Genomic DNA, 25,334 nt, shown 5'->3' with positions numbered 1-25,334 from the left:
AGTAGACATCGATCAAGTGCACAAGACTACATTTGTGCAAAAAGAATGTTCACCTGAGTAAAAAATCATCCCCCCTCACTCACACACAGTGTTACTGTCAAATTCAACACAACAAAAGCAATAGCTTTGGGCTACACTGCACATTATTACATTGTACACGTTCTGCCTGTGGACATCTGTTCTACAATGTGCCAGCAGAGCATGAGACCCTTTGTTGGCATTACTGATCTCTTTCAGGCAGAGTACACCTGGCATACCCCTTTTTATCCACTGTATTTAAAAAGTGAGAAAGAGGAAAAGTGTGTGGTGTTGCTTTCACCTCAATAGTGGCATCCAGTTTAAACCAGGCCCAGCTCCAGCTACACTTGATCCCTGAATCCACTTGTTTAACAAGCAACGCCTCATTTTCACCTAATTCTCTCATTCTGAAAATTTACCACATACTGTAGAGGGAAAACATTAGTTCACAGATAGTAGTTATTTCGTTAGCTAGTTAACTAGTTAACATTTCACACAGATTGCCAGGGTCCAGTAAGCAACTAACGCGTTATAACTTGAGGAACGGTAAGGAGTCGTATACCAGTTAATACTATAGCGAATTGGTTAGGTTACTAACATTAGCTCATCTGATGTTGTAACGTTAGCTAGCTAACGTTAGCAGTCTGACTATTAGCCAGCTAATTTTCACACCATTAACTCAATTATTTGATCAGTTAAGTTGGCTAAAGTTGCTCAACATTTCTCTGGCTAGCTAACGGAAAATTCGATCCAGCTAGCAAGATACTTAACAATGCTAACAATACTTGTTCCACCACACTTTCTCCCTCACCTAAAACTTTCCAAAATGCCAGTTGTTTTTCGGTTACAGCTCATTAAGTACGCTTCATCACCTTCTCACCCCGTCTCCGTGGTCAGGCTTCTCGCCTACCTCTTCGTTATCGTTCAGGGGACGCGCAGCTGTAACTGGCAAACTGCCTTCCCACTATCTGCTGTCTTTCTAGTGTGTGCAGCTGATGCTGTAGCTAGCAAGTTGGTTGTCTCTTCTCTCTTCATTCTGTTGTTATGTGAACGATTGGCTGAGCCTTGGGAACAGCCAGTATTGCTCCAAACCTATTTTGTATTCAAAACGGCGTATTTCACCGAAAGGTGACTAGTTTGCATCCCTGAAATTATGTGGTCCCGTGTGGCTCAGTTGGTAGAGCATGGCACTTGCAAAGCCAGCGTTGTAGGTTTGATTCCTACGGAGACCAGTACGAACAAATATGAAAATATATGCACTCACTACTGTAAGTCGCTCTGGATAAGAGTGTCTGTTAAATGACTGTAAATGAATTCGATTGTCATAATGGCAAGCTAGTACTGATTGTTTGGTTAGCTAAACTAGCAAGTCTGTTTGTTTGGTTACCACGGCAACTACTGTAGCTATCTAGTAAACGTGCTCGCTACTTCAGTGGATGTTGAACACATTTCTACCAGCAAATGAACACATTTCTAACAAATGTGTTAAGTTATAGCCGTGGTATAAAAGGGATAATCAACTCGGGGCTCTATGCGTTCTCTAGAAAATAATGCAACTCTGTGGAAGGTGTGTTCCACGACGCGCATTTTCCATAGAACGCATAGCCCCTTGTTGATTATCCCTTACGTATTTTCTCATCTGTTCGAAAACAGTTGCGTTGTTGAATGCAGCATGTTCTTTTTTTAAGGGGGGGGGGGGGGGGGCGTGGATGGGAATCAATGGAACATTTGCATATAATGCGCTAAAACATCATTTATTCCGGTAGCCATTACGATATTTTCTCAATCAATTACATGTTTGTCCCTCATTCACATGTTAAAAAGATTGGTAGGTAGGCCTTTATATTTTGCAGCATCTATATCGATGGTGACGTCTAACGTTATTGCAGCTATTTTATCCTACCTTTTATAAAGCCAGTTATTTGCAGTAAATTCGCTTGCTGTGTCAAATTAAACTGTACATCTCAAACTAGGTTGTCTCTTTAACTGTGGGATTTCGCCGCTGGAGAGGAAGGGGAGAGTTGGATGCCCAGTAAGCAAAATAACGTCTAAAATACGTATTTTCCAGACGTTGAAGTTAGGTTCATTTTAGGTTCTGAATGAAAGGAGCACAAGTTCTACAGCTGCACCATTAAGAGAATCTTGACTGGCTGCATCACCGCTTGGTATGGAAAATGCTTGGAATCTGACCGTAAGGCGCTACAGAGGGTAGTGCGTATGGCCCAGTACATCACTGGGACCAAGTTCCATGCCATCTAGGACCTCTATACCAGGTGGTGTCAAAGACTCCAGCCAGCCAAGTCTGGGACCAATAGGCACCTGAACAGCTTCTACCCACAAGCCATACATCTGCTGAACACTTAATCAAATGGCTAACGGACTATTTGCATTGACCCCCTTTTTATACACAGTACCAGTCAAAAGTTTGGACACACCTACTCATTCAAGGATTTTTCTTTATTTTTACTATTTTTTACATTGTATAATAATAGTGAAGACATCAAAACTATGTAATAACACACATGGAATCATGTAGTAACCAAAAAAGTGTTAAACAAATCAAAATATATAGTTTTGATGTCTTCACTATTATTCTACAATGTAGAAAATAGTTTTAAAAAATAAAGAAAAACCCTTGAATGAGTAGGTGTGTCCAAACGTTTGACTGGTACTGTATATATATAAATTGCACTGACTCTTCCACCGGCTATATGCACACTCACTGGACTCTACCCACACATTTACACATTCTACACAGACACTCCAACACACACACAATACATACGTTCACATTCACACACACACAACTCACAAACACATGCATATTGACGGCACACACACACTCACACATAGACACACTTTCACACTCTTCACATACGCTGCTGCAACTCCGTTTATGATCTACCCTGATTGTCTAGTCATTTTTACCCCTACCAACATGTAATGTACATATTACATCAATTACCTCAACTACCTCGAACCCCTGCACATTGACTCGGTACTGGTACTCCCTGTATATAGCCTTGTTATTGTAATTTTATTGTGTTGTTATTTCCTTACCTCATACCCCTACACATTGACTTGGGGGCGGTACTTCTTGTATATAGCCTCATTATTGTTATTTTATTGTGTTACTATTTCCTTTTTTTATTTTGCAAATGTTTCTTACTTTTTAACTGCATTGTTGGGAAATGGCTCGTCAGTAAGCATTTCACTGTAAAGTCTACACCTGTTGTATTCGGCGCATGTGACAAATAACATTTGATTTGATTTGAAAATACGTATTTTCCGGACGTTGAAATCAGGTTCATTTTCAGTTCTGAAGGAAAGTTGAATATAGATAATTTACAGATGTTGAAAATAAGAATGTCTACTGAATTACCAAAATGTAAATGTAAAAGCAAACACTTGCAAAACATGCTTGGTATTATTCTAATGAGCTCCGCCCCCAAACAAGTACAAATTTGGTCAGTCAGGACCAGACCAAATCTGAACGAATCATAGATGTCTAGGCTGTTTCACAAGTTTGAACAGCACAGTACAGTACGCCATAGTTCAGCACAGTAGAGTCCGGTACAGGACAGTAGAGTTTTATTCAGTAGAGTACAGCAGTGCTAACTGTGCCACTAGAGATCCTGGTTCGAATGCAGGCTCTGTCGCAGCCGGCCGCGACCGGGAGACTCATGGGCGGCGCGCAATTGGCCCAGCGTCGTCCAGGGTAGGGGAGGGAATGGCCGGCAGGGATGTAGCTCAGTTGATAGAGCATGGCGTTTGCAACGCCAGGGTTGTGGGTTCGATTCCCACGGGGGGCCAGTATAAAAAAAGATATGTATTCACTAACTGTAAGTCGCTCTGGATAAGAGCGTCTGCTAAATGACTAAAATGTAAATGTAAAATGTACAGTTTAGTTCAGTAGAATACATTAGAGTAAAGTAGAGTAAAATGCAGTACATTATACTGTACTCTACTGTTCTGAGCTATACTTTACTTTACTGTACTGTACTATAGTCTACTTTTCTTTACTGACTGGACAAAATCTGAACCAATCATAGACGTCTATGTTGAAATCAAGGCTGGTCCTGACCTCACCCCAAAAAAAAGACCCCCAAAAAATGGCTGATCCGGACAGGACCAAAAAAAGACGTCCAAAAGACGTTGGCGTCGGTCCGTGCTTAGTGGGTGGGTTCATTGGGCTCATCAAGCCGCTGTACCGAAGCAAGAGACCCTGGATTGGACAATTTCTCCTTTCATTTCAGTAGGCTAGCAGCTTTCATAGCCTCTCAGCAGACGGGGGAGAAGTGTCAGACGCAGGGACAGGGGTAGCTAGGTAACCCGGCTTGCCAAGGTTTACGATGGAAATGGCACCAAACGTTACGCTTGACCTTTAATCAGGACACAGAAACTCGATCTGCTGACGATTCCTGCCTAGTATCTGCCATTTTTACATAATTTGAGGCATCTTTCAAACGTGTTAGGCTACTATAGCCACGAGCTGGCAGGCTAGCTAGCTAATTTAATATGCTTACCTGAAAGACAGCATGTTGGCTATTAATGGATAAGCAATTTTTCGTGTGCTAACTGTGGTGGAAACGAAATAATTATGGCTGATACATGTTCAAGAGGGATGGAAAGAGGCAGAGGAAGGATTACATCAGATTCCATGACGAGAGGCGCATATCCTCAACAGTATGTTCACCCTGGCACACAGCAGCAGGGCATAGACATACAGGAGCTTGCCTCGAAACGTGTCGATATCCAGAAGAAACGGTTTTATTTGGACGTAAAACAAAGTGCACGGGGCAGATTCCTAAAAATTGCAGAGGTTTGGATTGGAAGAGGCCGCCATGATAACATCAGGAAGAGCAAATTAACGCTGTCTATGTCAATGGCACCCGATCTACGATATTGCCTGGGGGACTTCATCGATTATTACGCTCACATTGGGTTGCGAGGTGGCCTGGTACCACGGCCAGAAGAGCAGAGCAATGGCCAGGGCCGCCCGCACGATTCCCGCAGAAGACAGCAGGATCACCACCACGCAGCATCAGTGTCTCCCACCGGCTCTGCGGTGTCGGAGGAGCATACTCATCGCGTCCTGAAGAGTGAATTCATTGAGAGAGACAATAGAAAGTACTATCTGGATCTGAAAGAGAACCAGCGAGGCAGGTTCCTCCGCATCAGACAGACCGTCAGCAGAGGACATGGCACCATGGGTTACTACGGCCAGGGCATCGAGCAGACCATAGTGTTGCCGGCTCAAGGGCTAATCGAATTCAGAGATGCACTGTCGCAGCTGATTGAAGACTACGGCGATGACGATGCCACGGATGAACGTGGAAGAGGCAATAGGAACCACGAAGAATCCCCCGAGCTTCCCGAGGCAGAATCCTTTCGAGTGGACAATAAGAGGTTTTATTTCGACGTTGGTTCCAACCGGTACGGTGTCTTTTTAAAGATTAGCGAGGTACGACAGCCATACAGAAACACCATAACAGTCCCCATGAAAGCCTGGGCCAGATTTGGAGAGAATTTCATCAGGTATGAGGGAGAAATGCGGCGAATTTTCACCTGTCACGAGAAGAGGACAGAGCCTCGCGAGGACGGTGAAGACCAAGAGGATTGACAATGGCATACTATGGTTGTTAGAGGTTTCTAGTGATGGTGGGTTAAAACGGGAAAGGGAAAATCTAAACGTGACAATAGCCTAGTTTATAAGAAAAAGTATTCTTAATGTACCTCTATAATACTGTACTGTATGACTATTGTCAACTAGCACTTTTACATTTTTTCATGGTTATTGTGTTTCATTCATGTATTTAGATTATGGCATCCGTTTTGAAATCGGTGAAGGAGGACGGGTTGCCTATTCTTGCACAATGAAAACAGATATACAAAATGCTAGATGATGATATAGCTAGGTCATTTATATGAAGCGTAGAAAAATGTTTCGTTGTGGTCGACTGGCCATTTAAATAATTGCAGAGTGTGTGTGAATGTACGTGCTTGTTTGAGTGAGAAAAAAAAAAGGTGAGCCCCATATACCTCAGGGTGAGACATGATAGTGTACAACTTCCGGTATTCCACCAGCATTGGTAGGGGCGTGTATTGTAAGAGTTACTGCTGAAGGCTAGACATTATATTGTTGTTTAAACATCAACAATAATTTGCCCTGTGTAGTTAGTATTTAATGCTTGAGGATTTCGTCTTAGTATAGAATAAACAAGGATGAAGGATTTCGGGTATTGTTTTCCGTGTTGTTTGGGCACTAACCAAATAATATAATAATAATAATACTTGATAGAAATGCACACTACCACTAGCCTGAAATCCAGAACCTGTTTTGCTAACATTCCACTCCTTGTACTCCGTTTCATGCCAAACATGACATGACATGGCAAAGAATGGAATAATAACTGAAACTGACTGGTACACATGCTGCACTACTATGTGAACATGTATCTTTAAACAATGTCTGTCTGCAAAATAACCATCTAATGCCAATATGAAAGGATATGAGTCATGGGCTTAGATATGATATACAAATGTGGCAGATGTCAATCAAGAAATTGTTGATCAGCAGTGATGCTGTAATTACTTACTTAGAACATTAGTGTTGCGTCATCTCATATACATTCACACACAGCTTTGACAGAAAGATAGGCTTTTATTCATGCAGTCTACCTTTATCGCACCACCGAGCACAGTAGATGTTCATTCCATGTTTTGGGATGCATCCCAAATGGCACCCTATTCCCTATATATAGTGCAAAAGTAGTGCACTATAAAGAGAAAACGGTGCCATTTGGAACGCAGACTTGGTGTAGCCTTAAAGCTGCTCATGATCCAGAATTTCAGTAGAAATTCTGATGCCTTCACAAATCTTGCAATGATACTTGAAACATTGAGATCCAGCCCATGCAGCTATCAATACACCCCAGATACCCTTACTTACAGGTGCAACTTAGTCAGTGTCCCCAAAATTATCCTTATCACATTGTGTATTTTGAAAGTTCTTTAATGCATTTGACTGTGTAATTTATTAACGTGTTAACAAATGAATTTAAGTGAAAACCAAATTTCTCATGTGGATTCTCACGTGGATTTTTGATGATCTGCCATACAATATTTTTAGTCTCAAGTCATGCTGAGAAAAGCTCCTAACACAGATGATCTTTATTGATATAGGCTTTGTTGCCTATGTGTTAGTCTCAACAAATGTAGAGGCTGGTTAGGCAGCAGACAGTTTAGCCCTTGTCACAGGCACCTCTGAGATCTTTAAATGACAGGTGATATTCTGTCTTCCTCCACATCTCATTTGTTGCCACATTTTAGACCTCTGGAGCTTTATTATACAATTCTTACTAGGGCTGGGAATTGCCAGGTACCTCACAATATTATCACAACACTTAGGTGCCGATACGATATGTATTGCGATTCTCACAATTCTATATGTATTGTGATTCGATATTGCGATTTGATGTTCCAAACGTATTGCTCACCGTATGTCTGCTGCAGAGAGACGAGAGAGATGAGTAAACCAGTTCTGATCAGTCAGGGTTATAAAATGGCTGAAACCAAGTTGGCTCACTATTTAAGAAGATGGAGAACAGGCTATAGGAGGAAAGATACCAGCGTTTTGGCGCAGGTACAGCCGACTAGCGCTAGCTAACGCTACCTACAGTAGCCAAAAAATATAGATATAATATTGTCCAAAAATAATATTGCGATATGAAACTGTACAGATTTTTTTTCTTCTCCATTAATAATTTTCACAATTTAGGGTCTGTGGCCAGGAAACCGCCCCATAGACTTAATGCCAGATATGGTGATGGGGCTGATATGGTCAGTGATATGAAATGTCATATGCTGATGACCTAGCTAATCCACATAGGATACACCTCATTGGTCTGAGCACCTCTTCACATGTCTGCTAGACAAATGATCTTGCAGAACTAGTAAGGGCTTAACAATTGTTTGTACTAGTTGTAACCAACATTCTGTGCTGAAAATCCTATTTTACCTTTCCCTTGCATCTGGTGATAAAGGATGTATGAAATAGTCTGACAGAGCGTTCATATTTCTTCATTGTTTTCCTTTTGGCTGCAACTCCCTAGCAACTATGCCCCCCTTGCATAGAGTCTATAAAACGGTGGTTCTTCTACAGAGCTTAAATGGACAAATTACATTTTCTGTACATTTTGTCCCGCATGGAAGATCCATTGAAGAGAGAACAACCAAATAGAACACTCAGAATGCATCATGCTACTATCGCATAGGTTTCCACAGTCTGTGTTAAGGCATATTGTGGTTTCCACATGAATACAGTTGACTGAATCTCGAATCTCAAGGAAATAGGTACTTTGTATATTATGAAAAAAGGATAGGTCAATGACAAAAAAGACTAGGTTAAAAATCATTGTCTCTAAAACAAAACTTAATATTATGATTTTTGATATCTTAAAGACCAGTATTTATTTTTCATTCTTAGTGGTAGCAATCCAAACCATTGAAAAGAAGTGCATGAAAAGTGCAAGAATAGTCTGGTTATTCAGTGTTTATTTGTTATCTAATGTGTGGTATGGAAATTCCACTTGAATTCCAACATGAAAAGTTTTACAACTCATTATAGAAAAATAATTAGAAGCACAACTTTCCTCCAACATTCATTTGGATCTCACATTTAACCAAAATGTGGAATATATTAAGTTTGTTCCCATATGCTTTAATTTATATTAATATTTTAGAGAGCAGATGCCCAGTGATTTTGTGTTTGAGATCATAAGGCTGATCACAGTATCTTTGGGGCAAAGTAAGAGAAATGTTGGCCTAGGCCATAAACAATGGCTTTTTTCCTCTCTTGGAGATGGAGAGAGAATATGAGTGAAATGCACAGCTTATTTGCTCATTAAAACTCAAGCCTCCCTAAGAAAGCACTTTAAAAAAATAAAAAAATAAAACTTTTCTCTGCTGCTTCTTACTTAATTGACATGGAGGGACCACATGATCCATGCGTTGGTTTAACTTTGACGTGACAATCATGCACTTAAATTACCACGCCAAAAGGCTAATCTTCTGCTAGATGTTGATATCACCTATTTTAATCTCAAAATAGCTGCACTTGAAGATGAACTGACCCAGATAGTGGCCCTGAAGTTATTAGCCCGCCCTTCGGCTCCTAGTGTTGTTTTACCTGAACCCACTGTGACCCCTTTGAAATAAGGTCTTACAGTGTTATGGCATTGTTTTGTCTACTTGGATTGGGTCGTTGTAATAATAAGGGCAGCTAGCAATGTCCAATGGGGTTGATATCTACCTTAAGTTCTCAAAAAGTTCTCACAATTTAGTGAATATGCTTGAGCTTTCTCTGTTTTCTTGTGAAATTATACAAAATGAAATGTCCATACCTTTCTGACTGCTGTAGGCGTATGGTTAAGACAAATGTTCTTTGAGTGTAACTTGTCTTGTTTGATTGTCAAGTTTAAGGATGAAATCCAAGTTGTAGTGGTGTCGTGATGATAAGCAAATTAAACAAATTTACAGCTCCTTATGGTTGCAGCAAATGCTACCATTTCCAATGCAAAGTACTAAATTGTTGTACATTAGGAGCTAATCACTTATAGGGAAAATATGTTGTCTTGAAAAAACTGTACATGCTCCAGATCTTGCTGAAAAAATGTCCCTGAACCATTTCACGTGGGTGGAACTATCAACCCAAAATGATCAAACAAGCAACCACTTTAGATTACGTGCACACAGGTTTCCTGCTGCTTATTTCTCTACTAAACAAAAATATATGAAATTAAGTCAATGATACATTTTAACATGAAATGAAAGATATATTATACTGTTTTACTCTATTACATTTGTCTGGTATATTATGTACTGCTTTCTGCACTTTATTATTATTATTATTATTATTATTTTAAATCTATTAAAGGTGGTGTATTTCTCAATTGACTCCCCAGAAAATATAATGACGTACCGGTATTATCCAAGAAAGACACTTGAATTTGATTGACTATTCCGTATTTTTAGCTTGCCTGAAAACCGTACAAGATCGTGTGTCGGCCTGATATCCAACTAGACTTGGATGGTCAAAAAGTATTTGTAAGAGCAAGCAAGGTCATCATTGAAGGCTGTGTTTGTCTCTTATAAATAACTTGAATGAATTGAATTTGGACTGTTATCATCCGAACAAAAGGTTTACAACCTATAAGCCTTAAAACTTCTTTACAATGTGATGGTATTGTTTTGATTAGGATTATTGTTTTTATTCGTTTTTTGAACAAAGGTACATTTGGAAAATTTAAAAGATTACCTGTCAATCTTGTGAAAGAAATAAGAGGGAGATGTTTATTGCAACAGATTTCTATTGCACAAAACACCAATGATGTTCAAGCATGTTTAGGAGATTATCATTTCAAAAGCATAGGCTACTTGGCACTTGAGCTCCACAAAACACTACTAACCACCTAACTGCAGGAGTGACAGTGAAGACAAAAGGAGTCCAGGCTTCACTTGGGAAAAGTGATAGTGTATTTACATATGTTTCTAATTTATTGTTGTGTAGGTAGTAGCGTGCTGTGAAAAAGTATGGGTATTGAAGAAGCTTTGTTGGTTTGTTTCTTTTGGCTTTGTGTTTATCATGGCATTATTGCAGTGGGATTTTAGAACTATAACTGTCTATGGTAATGATATAAAAATGAAATAGTGAAGCAAAAATGTTTAGTGTATCTTTGGATAATTGTAATGTACAATGTTAGCGTGTCCTATAGAATATTATATGACTCAAAACAAGAAAGCAATTGTTTAGTATTCTAGCACTTTCTTTAACCTCTGTACTGTAATAGTTCATGTTCTACATGTATGGTACTGTATGAATATCCATTAATTGCCTTGTAATGTTTGTAAAAGATTTCAACGTTTAGAAAACCTATCAGAGAAAAAACAAGTTTTTTTAAAGTTTATGCATGCCAACAGTTGGGTCCAAAATTGAAAAAGGGGAAAAAAATTTACTATAAAAAATGGTGCTATATGATAACGGAAAAGGTGCTTATATGGAACCCAACTGCATGCATGCAAAGAGGACATTTCAAAAGTAGGATAAAAAAAACTTGACGTTCGACATGTTGTGCACTCACAAGATGTCTTCCCAGAACACACATAGTACAGTGTAACTGTAAATAGCCTACTGTCAATGGAAGCCTCGTCATCGATTAAGACGTACTACCAACAGTATGTTGTTTGTACTGGCCCCAGGGAGAGTCTGTCATTACTACAACATTTAGCTAATTCTGTTTGCTATAAGCAAAAGACACCCTACAGTTAGACGGATGGGAGACATAGACCTGTATCTCCTACCGCTTTCAAAGCAGTCAGTCCCAAGGTGACAAGATACTTCAGCCAAAGGAAATAGTGATCGGATCAGTGATGCCTATTTACAGTTACCCTGCCTCTGTGAGTATGCTCCAAAAGATCTATAGACAATCTTTTTTTATGCTAATGATTCAAATGTTTTGTCTTTGAATAGCTTTTACGTGTAGCAGGGTTCGGAGAGGGTAAAGCTGAAGAGGATGCAGTCTTCAAAGGCTTATGATCAATGATTTATATAAACACTAAATGACTGATAGGGGCCCTGTGTTAAAGCCAGCGCGCCTCCATCTTGGCACTCCCCCATCATTGGAAGCTATTCATTTATTAATGTGTACATTAGTTTTTGCAACATTTATTCTATTACAGACACCTTAATGCATACTTTTAAATTATATAATGTGAGCTAAACATAAAAGTTAAAAATATATAACATTTTCCTTAAAGTATAATTCTTTGAGATTACTAATGTTCCTGTCCCCACTACAACAACAACAATATTTAAATACCTGTAATTTTGTCCTTGAAACATTTAATTGAAATACTGTAGAATTCCATTGATTCCTATTGAGGACTGCTCCTACTTGGGAGTGCCAATATGGCCGATACATAGCATCAGCAATCCAGGGTTTATATACATAATTGGTTATGATGCGGTCTTGGAAAATGAAGCAGATGTATTGCTTTGAAGGGTATAGATGAACATATGGATGTTTTACAGTTGTATTACGCATCATTCCTTTTATTTTATTGTTGAATAAAATGTTCACCAGATTAATCCAGTTGTTTAGTATGTTTCCTGTGCTCGGTGTTAAGTTTGGTACCACTTGGGAATAAGTGTCCCTAATACATACCCTGCTGGAAAATCCAGCTTGACCAGTTTAACCAGTTTGGCTAGCTCTAGATAGGTTTTGAGACATGGTAGCTGGTAACTGGTAGGTAGGTTGACCAGCCCCTTACAGAAAAACCACATGAATTTCACACGTGAACTGTTCCGAAAACACGTTTTCATGTGATCACTTGTGAAGTTAATGTGATAACATGTGACAACATGTAAAGCAACATGTGATAACGTAAAACTACACACATGAAAACATGTGATCATGTAAAATTTCACATTAAATCATGTGATTTCCCACGTGAAATCATGCGGTTTTTCTGTAAGGGGCTAAAACCAGCTCGACCATCTACTAGCTAAAACCAGCTCGACCATCTACTAGCTAAAACCAGCCAGACCATCTACCAGACCAGACCAGCCAGAACATCTTTGCTGCTGGGAGCTGTTCAACCACCTTTTACCAGCTTCAGTGCACGACTAAGGTGGTATTCTGGTCCGAAAGCAGTCAGTCGGTGCGTAGGTCTTTGTCTGCTCTTTGGATGACGCTGCAATCGTTGACATAATTAATAACTTCACCATGCTCGAAGGGATGTTCAATGTCTGCTCTACCAATAGATGCCCTTCTTTTGCGAGGCATTGGAAAACCTCCCTGGTCTTTGTGGTTGAATCTGTGTTTGAAATTCGCTGCTCAACTGAGGGACCTTGCAGATAAAGTGTGGGGTACAGATCAGTGGAGGCTGCTGAGGGGAGGACGGCTCATAATAATGGCTGGAACGGAGCGAATGGAAACCATGGAAACCATGTATTTGATACCATTCAACTTATTCCGCTCCAGCCGTTACCACGAGCCCGTCCTCCCCAATTAAGGTGCCACCAACCTCATGTGGTACAGAGGGGTACAGAAATGAGGTAGTTATTCAAAAATAATTGTATGTGTGGGGTACAGAGATAAGGTAGTCATTCAAAAATCATGTTAAACACTATTATTGCACACAGAGTGAGCCCATGCAACGTATTATGTGACTTGTTTAGGATTGCCATAACAAAGCGGTTGAATACTTATTGAGTCAAGACATTTCAGCTTTTCATTTTTAATTCATTTGGGGAAAAAATGTAAAATCATAATTCCACTTTGACGTTATGGGGTATTGTGTGTAGGCCAGTGACACAAAATCCATTTCAAATTCAGGCTGTAACACAACAAAATGTGGAAAAGGTCAAGGGGTGTGAATACTTTCTGAAGGCACTGTAAGTAAACTACCGTTCAAAAGTTTGGGGTCACTTAGAAATGTCCTTGTTTTCGAAAGAAAAGCATTTTTTGTCCATTAAAATAACATCAGTTGAAAACTGTTGTGCTGATTAAAGAAGCAATAAAACTGGCCTTCTTGAGACTAGTTGAGTATCTGGAGCATCAGCAATTGTGGGTTTGATTACAGGCTCAAAATGGCCGGTCTCAATGTCAACAGTGAAAAGGCAACTCCAGGATGCTGACCTTCTAGGCAGAGTTGCAAAGAAAAAGCCATATCTCAGACTGCCCATCTTAGGTCTTTAGTTATGTGGTCCTCTGTAGCTCAGCTGGTAGAGCACGGCGCTTGTAACGCCAAGGTAGTGGGTTCGATCCCCGGGACCACCCATACACAAAAAAAAAAAAATGTATGCACGCATGACTGTAAGTCGCTTTGGATAAAAGCGTCTGCTAAATGGCATATTATTATTATTATTATTAATCTTTTCTTTTTATTGGCCAGTCTGAGATATGGATTTTTCTTTGCAACTCTGCCTAGAAGGCCAGCATCCCGGAGTCGCCTCTTCACTGCTGACGTTGAGACTGGTGTTTTGCAGGTACTATTTAATGAAGCTGCCAGTTGAGGACCTGTGAGGCGTCTGTTTCTCAAACTAGACACTCTAATGTATTTGTACTCTTGCTCAGTTGTGCACCGGGGCCTCCCACTCCTCTTTCTATTCTGGTTAGAGCCAGTTTGTGCTGTTCTGTGAAGGGAGTAGTACACAGCGTTGTACGAGATCTTCAGTTTCTTGGCAATTTCTCACATGGAATAGCCTTCATTTCTCAGAACAAGAATAGACTGACGAGTTTCAGAAGAAAGTTATTTGTTTCTGGCCATTTTGAGCCTTTAATCAAATCCACAATTGCTGATGTTCCAGATACTTAACTAGTCTCAAGAAGGCCAGTTTTATTGCTTCTTTAATCAGCACAACAGTTTTCAGTTGTGCTAACATAATTGCAAAAGGGTTTTCTAATGATCAATTAGCCTTTTAAAATGATACACTTGGATTAGCAAACACAACGTGCCATTGGAACACAGGACTGATGGTTGCTGATAATGGGCCTCTGTACGCCTATGTAGATATTCCATTAAAAATCTGCCATTTCCAGCTACAATAGCCATTTACAACATTAACAATGTCTACACTGTATTTCTGATCAATTTGATGTTATTTTAATGGACAAAACATTTGCTTTTCTTTTAAAAACAAGGACATTTCTAAGTGACCCAAAACTTTTGAACGGTAGTGTATATGTATTTGCGTAGTTGCCATATGGCCAAAACAAAAGTGAAAAAAATATTTATTCTAAAATTACCGTAAAAATATATATGGTTGCAATAAACTGTCTAAACAATTCAAAATGTTATGTGGCCACCTTCAATTATAAAAATAAATAAATCCTATTTAATTAACCATTTCATGCATTATAGCCTTGAATTTGTCCTCTGGTGTGACATTACAATTCATGCTAATTCAAAGGTTTATTAATTCCCCAATAGACAAAAACATTATTTTTGACTTATTATTAGTTGCTTCTGTTTTTAAATAAGTAATCAATTCTGGAATTTCAATTGAAAACACAATTTCCTCATATATTGATTATAACCATGTATAACCCCATTACATTTTGAGTAAGATTCACAGATAAAAATCGAGATAGAAAGCAATCATGCTTAACAATTATTTTAATGTTTTGTTCAAGACAACACCTTTTTTTAATTTTTATTTATTGGCCTCACCCCGTGGACAATACACGACAGGCAACAAAGCTGCCAATCTGTTCAGACTATGTGCTCCAGCAATGTCTTCTGTATTTCCTCATTGCAAGAAAACCCTTCCCCGTGCAATGGTGCCCAAATGCTGGCTCGTTGTTTAATCACAGCATTGTGTCACACCATTTGGACATTGATTACATTTCATCCTCAAAATCAATCAGAACTATTTTTGAAATATCATGAATGGACTTGGGAACTATTGTTTCTTGAAACAGACTTCTGTGTCATAAGTACAAGAGTAGGTGAAGGGAACTGTATTCATGTTTTCATTAATTTACTTAAGTTCAAAGTTCCCAAATCTTCCCTGGGTCAGTCACACCATTGGACAATTAGCATGTTTGGTTCAAAATTGTGAGAAAAAAAAAAACACATAACACTGGATAAATTTACTCATGAGCTATTCCAAGATAAAAAAAACAAAGTTTTTAGTAATGTCACAATTTTAAATTAAGTTATATTGTGTTTGCCATAATGTCAACCACCCATTTATATGGTAATGTATAGATCTACCTGGTACCCACACTAATGTGTACCTATCCACACTAATTACATGTACCTCCCTTCAGAAAGGATTCATACCCCTTCACTTATTCCACATTTTGTTGCGTTACAGGCTAAATTCAAAATGGATTAAATCTGTTTTCTCTCACCCATCTACACACAATATCCCCTAATGACAAAGTCAAAACATGTTTTTAGAAATGTTTGTAAATGAATTGCAAATGAAATACAAATATATCTAATTTACATAAGTATTCACGCCCATGAGTCAATACATGTTAGAATCACCTTTGGCAGCGATTACAGCTGTAAGTCTCTAAGAACTTTGCATTGTACAATATTTGCACATTATTCTTTCAAAATTCTTCAAGCTCTGTCAAGTTGGTTGTCAATTGCAGGTCAGCCATTTTCAAGTCTTGTCATAGATTTTCAAGCCGATTTACATCAAAACTGTAACTAGGTCATACAGGAACATTCAATGTCATCTTGGTAAGCAACTCCAGTGTATATTTGGCCTTGTGTTTTAGGTTATTGTTCTGCTGAAAGGTGAATTTATCTCCCAGTGTCTGTTAGAAAGCAGACTGAACCAGGTTTTCCTTCAGGATTTTGCCTGTGCTTAGCTCTATTCCGTTTATTTTTATCCACAAAAAAACCCTAGTCCTTGCAGATGACAAGCATACCCATAACATGATGCAGCCACCACCATTCTAGAAAATATCAAGAGTGGTACTCAGTGATGTGTTGGATTTGCCCCAAACACAACACTTTGTATTTAGGTCATTAAGTTAATTTCTTTGCCACATTTTTTAGCAGTTTTACTTTAGTGCCTTATTGCAAACAGGATGCATGTTTTGGAATATGTATATTCTGTACAGGCTTCCTTCTTTTCACTCTGTCATTTAGGTTAGTATTGTGTAAACTCTGTAACTGTTTTCAAGTCACAGTTGGCCTCATGGTGAAATCCCTGAGCGGTTTCCTTCCTCTCCGGCAACTGAGTTAGGAAGGACGCCTGTATCTTTGTAGTGACTGGGTGTATTGATGAACTATCCAACGTGTAATTAATAACTTCACCATGCTCAAAGGGGTATTCAATATCTGCTTAAAAATATATATATATAAATATATATATACCAATAGGTGCCCTTCTTTGCAAGGCATTGGAAAACCTCCTTGGTCTTTGTGGTTGAATCTGTGTTTGAAATGTACTGCTCAACTGAGGGACCTTACAGGTAAAGTGTGGGGTACAAAGGGGTAGAGAGGTGAGGTAGTCATTAAAAAATCATGTTAAACACTATTACTGCACACAGAGTGACGAGTCCATGAAACTTATTATGTGACTTGTGAAGCAGATTTTTACGCTTGAACTTATTTAGGCTTGCCAAAACAAAGGGTTGAATACTTATTGACTCAAGACATTTCAGCTTTACATTTTTAAACTAAAGTTACTTTGAAAAAGTAGTTCACTACATCCAAGCTACTTTGTGAAAAATTATCATATCTAAACCTGATATGTCATAGATTACACATTTCAAGAACAGATCACTCTGGAATCAGATGATAACAGAATGTGTAATTTAGCTTAAACGGAAAAACAATGTTTCAAGTGAGAATTAGGCAGATCTGATGCCGAAAAAGAAAGGAAATTCTTGTCTATTTCATCCATCTTTTATTTTAGCTAAAAGAGTAGAGTGTAGTTCCAGTAGTTAGCTACATCATTACATGGCAACAAAGTAATGAACTACTAAAAACACTACCAAGATTAGAATTGAGTTAAACTACCACCAAGCTACTAAAAACACTACCAAGATTAGAATTGAGTTAAACTACCACCAAGCTACTGAAAACACTACCAAGATTAGAATTGAGTTAAACTACCACCAAGCTACTGAAAACACTACCAAGATTAGAATTGAGTTAAACTACCACCAAGCTACTGAAAACACCACCAAGATTAGAATTGAGTTAAACTACCACCAAGCTACTAAAAACACCACCAAGATTAGAATTGAGTTAAACTACCACCAAGCTGCTGAAAAATGTAGTTGAATTACTAGTTGAACTACATGTAGTACACTACTCCCCAACACTGTTTGTAGTTGAAGGTATTATAGCTGTTGTAATTAGCATACCAGCCATGCTGTTACTGAATGAGCTGTGGGTCAGGGTGCTGCAGTGCTTATCTTTCAGATCAGTACATGTTCCATGATTCAACATTTAGTTCATTATAAGGGAACTATTATCAAACTATGAACAGCTATTCAACAACAATTAAAGGGCAATTGATTGTGTATTCAGTCGAAACCAAACATGTCAGCTGTATATGAACAGGATTGAGAAATGATGTCTTCATTTTGTTTTCTTTCAGTAGAATATATTAGGCTTTGTGGTAAGAACCTAAATATGCAGCTATAGGAGGTGTGAACTGTAGCAGTGGCGGGGACTTCCTGAGCCTTTGCAACTGAACATGTGACTTTGAGGTCAAGCCATTTCCTCCTGCAGCAACCCTTTGCAGAGTGTCCCCTTAAATTACAAGTACAAATTGTATGACACTCACATTTGAGTGACAAATGCATCTGAGACAAGCTTGAAGATTTGTATCCACGATTCTGAGTATGGTAAGAGAACATCATGTATTCCCTGTTTCAGTCATTTCCTGCGTATTTTTGATAGCTTTTTTTTCTCTCTTCATATTCAATGTATCTTCATTAAAAGATTAAACATGATGTATGATGGTCTACCAAAAACATGTTAGTCTTCAGAAAAACGTCACTGTTTTACTGATGCGCACTCCGCAGTCAGTATAAGTACAGGTCTGCAGTTTGTCTAGAGACGGGGTGATTTTTGATTTATGGAGAAGGTGACAAAAGGTGCAACCAAAAATCACAAGAGCATTCTGGAAGGAGTAGGCACGACTCTCACTCAAAACGTGACGTTTAAAACATGAATTCGAAAATAGAACAACAGGTTTTTAATGTGAAGCGAGAGGCGTGCCTATTCCTTCCAAGTCATTTCAAATCAAGTTGTATTTGTAACATGCTTCGTTAACAACAGATGTAGACTAACAATGAAATGCTTGCGGTCCTTCCCAACAATGCAGAGAGAAAAATAGAAAGATTATAGAAAGATAATAACACAAGGAATAAATATACAATGAGTAACGATAACTTGGCTATATACACGGGGTACCAGTACCGAGTCGATCTGCAGGGGTACGAGGTAATTGAGGTAGATATGTACATTTAGGTAGGGATAAAGTGCCTAGGCAAAATGATAGATAAACAGTAGCAGAGTATGTGATGAATCAAAAGAGAGTCCAAAAAGTGGTCAGTAAAGATAGTGTGGGTAGTCTGGGTGAAACTGCTTCATGCCAGTTTCAACCAGCCTCATAGATGAAGCTGTTGGAATGCATGCCACAAGGTTCATGGTCGAAAAGTATTCAGGAAGAACAAGGGTTAAAAAAAAATTAAAAAAACTGCCATACTTGTTTGCCATCAAACTTGTTTGCCATCAAACTTGTTTGCCATCTGATTGTCAAAGAACAGTCTGTGCAGTACTTGTTTCACACACATGAAACCAGTCCTGTGAGGCTGACCTCACTTTTGACATTTCCAGTAAAAAAAACTAGAACCTAAGACTGCTTACTTCTTCATTTTAGCGTTGGACGTACATCTGTTGTGACTGGACTACCTACTTCTTCATATTTTTGGGAGAATTGTTTACTTTGGTTAAAATATCGAATTAAAAGGTAACAGTCTTTAAAGACTGCAGAACTATGTTTGAGTGATTTCTGTTTTTGAGTGGTTCCTTGCGTCAGAGGCTATGTGGGAAGGCTCACACACAGATCCATATCACTGTTCCATTTCCGGAGATATTTATCCAACAGGTTTTGGAGTATGGGTCATAGCAGATTTGTTGCTGCTCAGTTGAAGCTTATTACATAGAAGCAAACCTTTCATTTGACTTTAAAGCAAGTTTACCCTTATGGAAAACATGTAATGTGATAACATGTAAAGCAACATGTTTTCACATGTGATCACGTGAAGTGTTCCAAAAACACATGTTTTCACATGACTTCACGTGAAATTTCACGTGAAAGCATGTGATTTTCCACATGTGAAATCATGTGGTTTTTCTGTAAGGGTAGTTTACGATCTGTCTGTATTAACCAATTTGGCTTATTTCCAGTGTTGTACAACCTTTGGCCTCAAATTGAATCTGTCAAGTTGAACCTGTTTTGCTCCAAAATTATTTTATAGCCTACGTAGCTATGTAAGGTCTTAGAGAAGTCACAGAAGGACGCAATATTGTCTGTATATGGTCACGCGGGTCACATGATGTTAAAACAAGCAAATGGGGGTTGAGAGACTTATCAGAGCAGTAAGGGAAGGTTAAAGGTCAACTGAGACAACACAGTGACTTTGGATTCACCATACATGTTCCAGGACTGGGTAGACCCTGACATTATTGAGACTGGGTGAGATATTAGAACTACACATATTTACATTCAGATTCTGATCCGCTCAAGCATGTGCCTGTGACTGTGCCCTCGACAAGGAAGAAAACAAATGATTTTGCGTGAGCTGAGGTAGATCATTGAACAATCTGAGAGATAAGGTAGCCGTTACGGGCCCCTTGTTATTCTACTGTGAATCCAGTTAGTTGTAAATCAGTAGAGTACACTGTATCTCCATGAATGAGGGTAAATACCACCACTACACAGGATTGGATATGCAAACCGTAAGTATACCTGAGCATTGGCACTAATCATTGTTTGGAAATGGGGAAGAAAGTTGACTTAACAACATACTAATTGGCAGTTGCCGCTGGGAATTTTTTTGAATGCTTGCGCAATCAAGTTATCGTGTTACTCAGAAATGGGGAAGTGTGCCTCATACAAAAACATGCCATGACAGCATTCCAGATTTAGAAAGTACAAAATGGTGTTGAACAGTTTTCTAGTAAGAAGAAGTTGTTTGGGTCCTCTTGGCTGTAATCTGACCTGTGGACTTTTAACAGGGTGATGTTCTGGATTAGGCCAGCACCATGGAGACACTCGGTAGCAAGAGAGAGATGGCATTTCGATCCCGAAGCTCTTCCCAGGCAATAGGGGCTTCGACACTGAGCTCTTCCCAGGCAATAGGGACTCCGGCCCTGAGGAATTTCACCATTCCTAGGAGGAAGAGGGGAGATGGAAAAGGTATGAGAGACAAATAATCACATTCAAAACCCATGTTAATATAATCTGAACAATATAATCTCAACAAGCATGATAGCTCATAAAGTATGTGCCACTCCCTACAATGCTTTTAGCACTTGAAAAAGTGTGATATAAATTCAATTTATTATCAACAATAACAATAATGATAAAACTATTGATTTGTGAATAAAAATTGAGTTTTGACAATTATTTTTGTTGGATTGCTGAATTACATGTAGTCCTGTCCGTTTGCATCTCTTTTTGACCAGCTCTTTTGGATCCCTGCCTCAAAGAGAGCAGGGACTATAGTCTGATACAATCAACTCTGAACGAGTCCCGATTGGACATGGGCAAGGAGATATCCCTCAGCTTGCAGTGGGATGATGTCACGCTAATACACAACGAGGAGCTTCTGCGACAGTTCTCTGAAAAAAGGTGACAGTCAACATGTTGTTCAATGGCGTTAGTGCATCTCTACACAAGAACTGCATGCATGTACTATATGCATATATACCTCTGTACTGAAATATGATATGAATATGTATATCAGTTGAGGCTGCTGTGGGGAGGAAACCTCATAATAATGGCTGGAATGGAATCAAACATATGTGGTTGATACCATTCCATTGACTCCATTCCAGCGATTACTATGAGCCGTCCTCCCCTCAGCAGCCTCCACTGATGTATATTATGGTATGTGTAGAAAATATGCAGAAGTATGAGTAGGTGTCGGGACTGCATCGTGTACTGTGTGAAACCCTCAGAGGACTGAAAAACTATCTAATATCCTGTTTTATCGCTTTGTTATCATCCTCTAAAGAGGGTGTTGTTATCCCCTGTCAAGTAAAGAGGGTGTTGTTATCCCCTGTCAAGTAAAGAGGGTGTTGTTATCCCCTGTCAAGTAAAGAGGGTGTTGTTATCCCCTGTCAAGTAAAGAGGGTGTTGTTATCCCCTGTCAAGTAAAGAGGGTGTTGTTATCCCCTGTCAAGTAAAGAGGGTGTTGTTATCCCCTGTCAAGTAAAGAGGGTGTTGTTATCCCCTGTCAAGTAAAGAGGGTGTTGTTATCCCCTGTCAAGTAAAGAGGGTGTTGTTATCCCCTGTCAAGTAAAGAGGGTGTTGTTATCCCCTGTCAAGTAAAGAGGGTGTTGTTATCCCCTGTCAAGTAAAGAGGGTGTTGTTATCCCCTGTCAAGTAAAGAGGGTGTTGTTATCCCCTGTCAAGTAAAGAGGGTGTTGTTATCCCCTGTCAAGTAAAGAGGGTGTTGTTATCCCCTGTCAAGTAAAGAGGGTGTTGTTATCCCCTGTCAAGTAAAGAGGGTGTTGTTATCCCCTGTCAAGTAAAGAGGGTGTTGTTATCCCCTGTCAAGTAAAGAGGGTGTTGTTATCCCCTGTCAAGTAAAGAGGGTGTTGTTATCCCCTGTCAAGTAAAGAGGGTGTTGTTATCCCCTGTCAAGTAAAGAGGGTGTTGTTATCCCCTGTCAAGTAAAGAGGGTGTTGTTATCCCCTGTCAAGTAAAGAGGGTGTTGTTATCCCCTGTCAAGTAAAGAGGGTGTTGTTATCCCCTGTCAAGTAAAGAGGGTGTTGTTATCCCCTGTCAAGTAAAGAGGGTGTTGTTATCCCCTGTCAAGTAAAGAGGGTGTTGTTATCCCCTGTCAAGTAAAGAGGGTGTTGTTATCCCCTGTCAAGTAAAGAGGGTGTTGTTATCCCCTGTCAAGTAAAGAGGGTGTTGTTATCCCCTGTCAAGTAAAGAGGGTGTTGTTATCCCCTGTCAAGTAAAGAGGGTGTTGTTATCCCCTATCAAGTAAAGAGGGTGTTGTAATCACCTATCAAGTAAAGAGGGTGTTGTAATCCCCTGTCAAGTAAAGAGGGTGTTGTGATCCCCTATCAAGTAAAGAGGGTGTTGTTATCCCCTATCGAGTGTTCTCTTTGAAGTTGAAGTATGCCTGTGTGTGGAAATTGCACATTCATAATTTCCTAGTTTTACCAATTATCTTTTTATGTCTACTTTGCAGCATCTCTAAATTGCCTAATGAGGGGATCACTTATATATGTAGAGTTGGTGTTTTTCATTTCAGGACAGTGTGTGAATCACATAACCCTGTCGACCTGTAATTTGCTTCCATATACAAGCATTTCGCTACATTCGCAATAACATCTGCTAAAAATGTGTATGTGACCAATAACATTTGATTTGATTTGATGTCCCTATTTCTCAGATCTGAAATGCGTTTAAAGGATAGACACGTCAGAGAAATGGAGGAGAGGTTCTGTTTTTTTGTCACCTCTGACCAAAAAGCGAAACATATTTATCAACACGGACTGAAGGTTGAGAACACGGACCAACACGCTCTGGGAAACGCGTCATATGGAGTCTATTTGCACAGGCATGCTGATGTGGCCCTGAAAAATATCAGCGGCAACACACCTGCTGGAAAAATCCTCATAATTTTCAAGGTTAGATGAAAATAGTTGTCAAAATGATCATTGTTGTTATTTCTATTCATTAAGGAAGTAAAACATACTTTTCTCCTTTTTTTGTTCTCCATAGGTTCTCTTTGGCAAGGTGAAAAAAGTAACTCCATGTTACGGAAGGAACAGCACACATGATCCAACGGTGAATTACGATTGTCACGTGTCCAAAGACCCCGCTGTCCCTCGGGACACCTTGTCTCAGCAAGTTTTGAGCTCATCTGTAAGTTAGCACCTTTAGTGGCCTGGTTGGCTGGTCTAGTGTTAAAGCTGCAGCCTCTAGCACACGTCTATGGTGTCAGCATTGGTTAAAATCCCGCTTGCTGCCTTTTGACACAACCTCTCTATCTTTCTGCACTGACATTCTCTATCTTTTATATAATATACACTATATATACAAAAGTATGTGGACACCGCTTCAAATTAGTGGATTGGGCTATTTCAGCCGCGAAATGGTAGGCCACAAAAGCTCACAGAACGTGAGCGTCGAGTGCTGAAGTGAGAAGTGCGTGAAAATCATCTGTCCTCAGTTGTAACACTCACTATCGAGTTCCAAACTGCCTCTGGAAACAACGTCAGCACAAGAACTGTTCGTCGGGAGCTTCATAAAATGGGTTTCCATGCCCGAGCAGCCGCACACAAGCCTAAGATCACCATACGCAATGCCAAGCATCGGCCGGAGTGGTGTAAAGCTTGTCGCTATTGGACTCTGGAGCAGTGGAAACGCGTTCTCTGGAGTGATGAATCATGCTTCACCACCTGGTAGTCAAATGAACTAATCTGAATTTGGCGGATGCCAGGAGAACGCTACCTGCCCGAATGCATAGTGCCAACTGTAAAGTTTGGTGTAGGAGGGATAATGGTCTGGGGCTGTTTTTCATGGTTCGGGCTAGGCCCCTTAGTTCCGGTGAAGGGAAATCTTTACGCAACAGCATACAATTACATTCTAGATGATTCTGTGCTTCCAACTTTTTGGCAACAGTTTGGGTAAGGCCCTTTCCTGTTTCAGCATGACAATGCCCCTGTGCACAAAGCGAGATCCATACAGAAATGGTTTGTTGAGATCGGTATGGAAGAACTTGCGGTCCGACTCATCCCAAACCATCTCAATTGGGTTGAGGTCGGGGGATTGTGGAGGCAGGTCATCTCCTTCTTGGTCAAATAGCCCTTACACAGCCTGGTGGTGTGTTGGGTCATTGTCCTGTTGAAAAACAAATGATAGTCCCACTAAGCCCAAACCTAATGGGAGGCGTATCGCTGCAGAATGCTGGGGTAGCCATGCTGGTTAAGTGTGCCTTGAATTCTAAATAAATCACAGACAGTGTCACCACAAAGCACCCCCACACCTCCTCCTCCATGCTTTACGGTGGAACATACACATGCGGAGATCATCCGTTCACCCACACCACGTCTCACAAAGACACGGCGGTTGGAACCAAAAATCTCCAATTTGGACTCCAGACCAAAGGTCCATTGCTCGTGTTTCTTGGCCCAAGCAAGTCTCTTCTTCTTATTGGTGTCTTTTAGTAGTGGTTTCTTTGCAGAAATTCGACCATGAAGGCCTGATTCACACAGTCCCCTCTGAACAGTTGATGTTGAGATGTGTCCGTTACTTGAACTCTGTGAAGCATTTATTTGGGCTGCAATTTCTGAGGCTGGTAACTCTAATGAACTTATTCTCTGTAGCAGAGTTAACTCTGGGTCTTCCATTCCTGTGGCGGTCCTCATGAGACAGTTTCATCATAGCGCTTGATGGTTTTTGCGACTGTACTTAAAGAAACTTTCAAAGTTCTTGAAATGTTCCGTATTGACTGACCTTCATGTTTTAAAGTAATGATGGACTGTCATTTCAATTTGCTGATTTGAGCTGTTCTTGCCCC

General features: G+C 39.7%; 2 protein-coding genes across 2 annotated transcripts; both read left to right on the top strand.

The window, feature by feature from the left end:
* The first annotated feature begins 4,290 nt into the window (after nucleotides 1-4,290).
* On the top strand, nucleotides 4,291-12,166 carry purg (purine-rich element binding protein G). The gene has a single exon (XM_084160435.1). The coding sequence runs from the start codon at nucleotides 4,619-4,621 to the stop codon at nucleotides 5,639-5,641; it is 1,023 nt and encodes a 340-aa protein (XP_084016561.1). The 5' UTR covers nucleotides 4,291-4,618; the 3' UTR covers nucleotides 5,642-12,166.
* A 7,185-nt stretch (nucleotides 12,167-19,351) lies between these two features.
* Nucleotides 19,352-24,530, top strand: LOC311128000 (protein TASOR-like). The gene is made up of 5 exons (XM_084159927.1): nucleotides 19,352-20,526; nucleotides 20,806-20,986; nucleotides 21,256-21,421; nucleotides 23,202-23,439; nucleotides 23,534-24,530. The coding sequence occupies exons 2-5, from the start codon at nucleotides 20,833-20,835 to the stop codon at nucleotides 23,684-23,686; spliced, it is 711 nt and encodes a 236-aa protein (XP_084016053.1). The 5' UTR covers nucleotides 19,352-20,526; nucleotides 20,806-20,832; the 3' UTR covers nucleotides 23,687-24,530.
* The last annotated feature ends 804 nt before the right edge of the window (nucleotides 24,531-25,334 follow it).

This window comes from Coregonus lavaretus (genome assembly GCF_964263955.1).
Source record: "Coregonus lavaretus genome assembly, chromosome: 4".
NCBI lineage: Eukaryota > Metazoa > Chordata > Actinopteri > Salmoniformes > Salmonidae > Coregonus > Coregonus lavaretus.
This window is presented reverse-complemented; position numbering and strand designations above follow the sequence as displayed.